The sequence below is a fragment of the Palaemon carinicauda genome, chromosome 31 (assembly GCF_036898095.1).
Source record: "Palaemon carinicauda isolate YSFRI2023 chromosome 31, ASM3689809v2, whole genome shotgun sequence".
In the NCBI taxonomy this organism is placed as follows: Eukaryota; Metazoa; Arthropoda; class Malacostraca; order Decapoda; family Palaemonidae; genus Palaemon; species Palaemon carinicauda.
Window position 1 is genome coordinate 66,442,809 of NC_090755.1, and position 5,000 is coordinate 66,447,808.

Sequence of the window (5,000 nt, forward strand, 5' to 3'; positions counted from 1 at the left end):
TATTATTATTATCATTATTATTATTATTATTATTATTATTATTATTATTATTATTACAAGTTAAGCTCCAATGGAAAAAATAGCCCAGCGAGGAAACGAAAGCAGGAAATAAATAAACCACGACCGAAGTAATGTACTACTAAAATTACATATCTTAAAAACAGTAACAACATTAAAATAGATCTTTCATAAATAAACTATTAAAAGAGATATACGCCAGCCTGTTCAACATAAAACAAAAACATTCACTGCAAGTTTGAACTTTTGAAGTCCCATACATTAAACGATCTTATTGTTTTGTCCGGTTAAATACTCATTACAATAAACCGAATATCTCTAAAGTACAAGGTAGTCAATACACTGGATCTTCTGGTAAAATAGAGAGAGGTCTGGTTTTCATACTTAAAAAAAAATTGTATTTGGTTCACTAGGCTTATCTCAATCTCACCTTCCACTATCCCACGCCTGCTAGTCAGGTTACCGGCTCTAAGAGCAAATAACTTCCATATACGGGAGATGGCCAACGGAAAATTACATGTTGTACGTGGTAATTTAATATCCATAATGTTTCTAAATCCCAAGTTTCAGAGAAATAACGTACTATAATAAGAATTACTTTATTATTAGTAATAATTCACTGGTGCAGTAGTAGTAGTAGTAGTAGTAGTAGTAGTAGTAGTAGTAGTAGTATCTCCGCTGCTACTTCTGCTAAATTTCCTTATCTTTTGTTAAATCGGTTAATCCCACAGCTACCCATTGCCCAGCTATATATATATATATATATATATATATATATATATATATATATATATATATATATATATATATATATATATATGACATCTATCTCTCTCTCTCTCTCTCTCTCTCTCTCTCTCTCTCTCTCTCTCTCTCTCTCTCTCTTAAGTGGATTATAACCAAGTTGAACTCTATTAATCATGTTTGACTACCAAGAAGACGACAATTAAAACGATAAGAAATGATGAAGACTGAAGTCTGTTAGGCATATCACGAAAATGACTTTTGAAGGTTACGTAAACACTATAATGTGAGGCAATCGATGGTGAGACCCAACTGCCCTTGGAAACATGTAAATAGATTTAATACGGTAAGAAGACAGAAATTGTGAAATACCAAGAAATTTAGAATAGTCGGCTAAACCTTGAAGAATACGCAAAATATTTTCGAATTACTAAAGAATACATTTATATCCGAAAACGAGACAGAAAAGAGAAATAACTTTTAGAATTTGTTGAGAAGTGTTATTGTTTGGTTCGATTTAGAATTAGATATATAGGTGTGAGATTTAGACCCATAAATGAAGAGAAACCGAAATTTTGTGTGATGTGTAATATTTCGCCCTTATTATGAGCTACATGGACTATTTTCCCTGCTGGAGCCCCTGGGCCTATGGCATCCTGCATTTCCAACTAGGGTTGTAGCTTAGCTAGTAATAATGATAATAATAACTGTGGAGGGAAAATCCCCACCATCGTCTGAGAATACTGTTCTATGAACCTTGACCGCCATCATGAATCTACTATAGGCTCTAATTTACGAACACTGTTGAGACTAAACTGATCGTAGTCAAGATGAGATTAACGAACTGGGAGTTGGGTGCGAGCGGTGATGAGTCGGAGTAATGCAGCCAAAGTGATTTGAAATGATAGCAATTGCAAAGTAACTCTGTAATGATTAATAATTGTTATCTTTTCACTGGTTTACAATTAGCCAGAAGGTTATCAAACAGTAATTAAAACCAACAAAAGATATACAACAATTTACTAAATTCACTTAAATACTAATATTGATTAAAAAAAAATATACACAACCATACTTCTCGCAACGCATTTTTCAGTACATGCCCCCTAGACTCATAATTCTCCGTGACACGTAGTTGCTGACGAAGGCGAAGATGGCTCTGAAGTTGTCTCTGTTGGTGGCTTCCGTGTACCTGACGAGGAGGTTCTTCTTGTACTTCTTCGTCAGCTCCACGTACAGGTTGGTTATGTATTCTTTAGCATTGGTCTCATCTCCCTCCGGACCTGGTGATGACGAATAATCTGTAGGCCTACGCTTGTTTTTTTATTTTTTACTCCTTTTTTTATTAATTCACAAAATATTTTATTCAGTGGAAGTTTCCTGAATGAGTTATTATACATTTTGTTTGATGTAAATGTTGTAGACCTTTAATGGTATTTATTTTTAATATATTAATGACAATAGCTAATGACGGACAGGGGTGTACAGAAAGAGTTGAATGATTTTAAGCAACCTATATGTTTCCTGCAACTTCTGAAGTTGTCTGTATAAAAGAGATGGGTCAAAGCAAAAGAAGTTTCTTAAAACAACAATAGACCTACTCTTACATCCACAAGAAACGAAAATATAAATGAAAAACGCTAAGTCTAACTTACTCCCACATGTAAGTTCTAAACTTATTAATATACGGGTTTCTAATGGGAATTGATTCTTCTGTGACCATGGCTTTTGTGAAGCCAATTATATAATGCAATGAACACTTGTCCATAATGTTCTTAAGTTAAATTGCTTTGTCTTTCATACTCTGTTATCCTTACACTGACGGTGTGCGAGCAAATATGAGTAGCTCTTCGATTGAATGCAGTGGGTTAATCTCCAAAGAGCAAGGTTGGGACTGGTCAGTTCTTGGATGGGTGACCGCAAATACGAAATCTTAAAGATCAGTGTTCAAACTTAAATCAACGGAGAGGGGGGGGGGGTTAAAATTTTCCTCTACCTAGGGACATTATTGGTAACTTTCTATTTAACAAACTTTTCTGAAGCTTGCTGTCTGCATTTTTCTTTGATAAATATTTTATATCTTATAAGACTTTCACCGGTTTCTCTAGTTTCTCCTGGCAAGGCTCACTAACATACACACACACATATATATATACAGTATATATATATATATATATATATATATATATATATATATATATATATATATATATATATATATATATATATATAAGTGTATGTTTATACTGTATATATATATATATATATATATATATATATATATACAGTATAAACATACACTTATATATATATATATATATATATATATATATATATATCATAATCACCTCCTCCTACGCCTATTGACACAAAGGGCCTCGGTTAGATTTCGCCAGTCGTCTCTTTCTTGAGCCTTTAATTCAATACTTCTCCATTCATCATCTCCTACTTCGCGCTTCATAGTCCTCAGCCATGTAGACCTGGGTCTTCCAACTCTTCTAGTGCCTTGTGGAGCCCAGCTGAACGTTTGATGAACTAAACTCTCTTGGAGAGTGCGAAGAGCATGCCCAAACCATCTCCATCTCCATCTACCCCTCACCATGATTTCAAGCCCAGGGCACCAGCCACCCGTTAAGATACTACCGCTAGAGAGTTATGGGGTCCTTTGACTGGCCAGACAGTACTGCATTGGATCCATCTCTCTAGTTATGGTTCATTTTCCTTTTGCCTACACAAACACCGAAGAGTCTGGCCTATACTTTACATATTCTCCTCTGTCCTTATACACCTGACAATATTCAGATTACCAAACAATTCTTCTTCACCCAAGGGGTTAACTACTGTACTGTAATTGTTCACTGGCCACTTTCCTCTTGGTAAGGGTGGAAGAGACTCTTTAGCTCTTCTAGGAGGAGACTCCAAAATCAAACCATTGTTCTCTAGTCTTGGGTAGTGCCATAGCCTCTGTACCATGGTCTTCCACTGTCTTGGGTTAGAGTTCTCTTGCTTGAGGGTACACTCGGGCACACTATTCTATCTCGTTTCTCTTCCTCTTGTTTTGTTAAAGTTTTGATAGTTTATATAGGAAATATTAATTTAATGTTGTTGCTGTTCTTAGAATATTTTATGTTCCCTTCTTTCCTTTCTTCACTGGGCTATTTTCCCTGTTGGGGCCCCTGGGCTTATAGCATCCTGCTTTTCCAACTAGGGTTGTAGCTTAGCAAGTAATAATAATAATAATAATAATAATAATATGGCACTCGAGTAATTTCTCTTATAGTTTCATTTCTAATCCTGTCCTGCCATTTAACTCCCAATATCCTTCTGAGGGCTAAATCTATTGGAGATAGTTTCATTGTCATACCACGATTCATGTCCATACAGTAACACCGATCTCACCAAACTGATATATAATTGTTTTTTATATGTAATTTCAGGCGATTTGATTTCCAAATTTTGCTTAACCTAGCCATTGTATGATTAGCGTTTTTCATTCTTTCACTAAATTCTAATTCTAAAGACCCTGTATTGGAGATCATAGTTCCCAAATACTTAAATGGTTCTACCTCATTAATCCTTTCTCCTTCCAGTATTTCATCTTCCATTGCATACTTCGTTCTCATCATCTCTGTCATTCTTCTATTTATCTTCAGCCCAACCTCCTGTGATATTTCATGCATTCTGGTAAGCAAGCATTGCAAATCTTATGGTGTTCTGCTAACAGTATACTCCAGGTCTGCTAAATTCCTATCACAAACCCAGTTCAATCCTTCTCCACCATCTCTCACTGTTCTACACATTACAAAATCCACGAGGAGGATAAACAACATAGGTGGAAACACATTGCCTTGGAGTACTCCGCTGTTCACTGGAAATTCATTTTATAAGACTCCATTAATATTAACTTTGCACTTGCTACACTCATGAACAGACTTAATCAAATTTACATATTTAAGAGAAATTATATAATAACGCAGGACTCTCCCCAAAATTGGATGGTGCCCACTATCAAAGGCTTTTTCATAGTCCACAAATGCAATCAAGAGGGGAGTTCTATATTCTAAGCATTGCTGTACATGTCTCAAAATGAAAATTTGGTCAGTGCAACTTCTATCTTTTCTAAATCCAGCTTGTTCATCTTTCAGCTTTTCTTCAATCTTACTCTCCAGTCTCTTTAAAATAAACATACTATATATTTTCATAACAACTGACGTAAGTGTTATGCCTCTGTAATTATT

General features: G+C 35.0%; 1 protein-coding gene across 1 annotated transcript in view; it reads right to left on the reverse strand.

Annotated features, from left to right (window-relative positions):
- Positions 1 to 1,759: 1,759 nt before the first annotated feature.
- The window catches only part of LOC137625001 (guanine nucleotide-binding protein G(q) subunit alpha-like), a 27,329-nt gene continuing 24,088 nt past the window's right edge, over positions 1,760 to 5,000 (reverse strand). Inside the window, exon 6 of the mRNA XM_068355937.1 lies at positions 1,760 to 2,045. Within this exon, the coding sequence (XP_068212038.1) occupies positions 1,855 to 2,045 (191 nt within the window). The 3' untranslated portion in view covers positions 1,760 to 1,854. The remainder of the gene's footprint in view (positions 2,046 to 5,000) is intronic.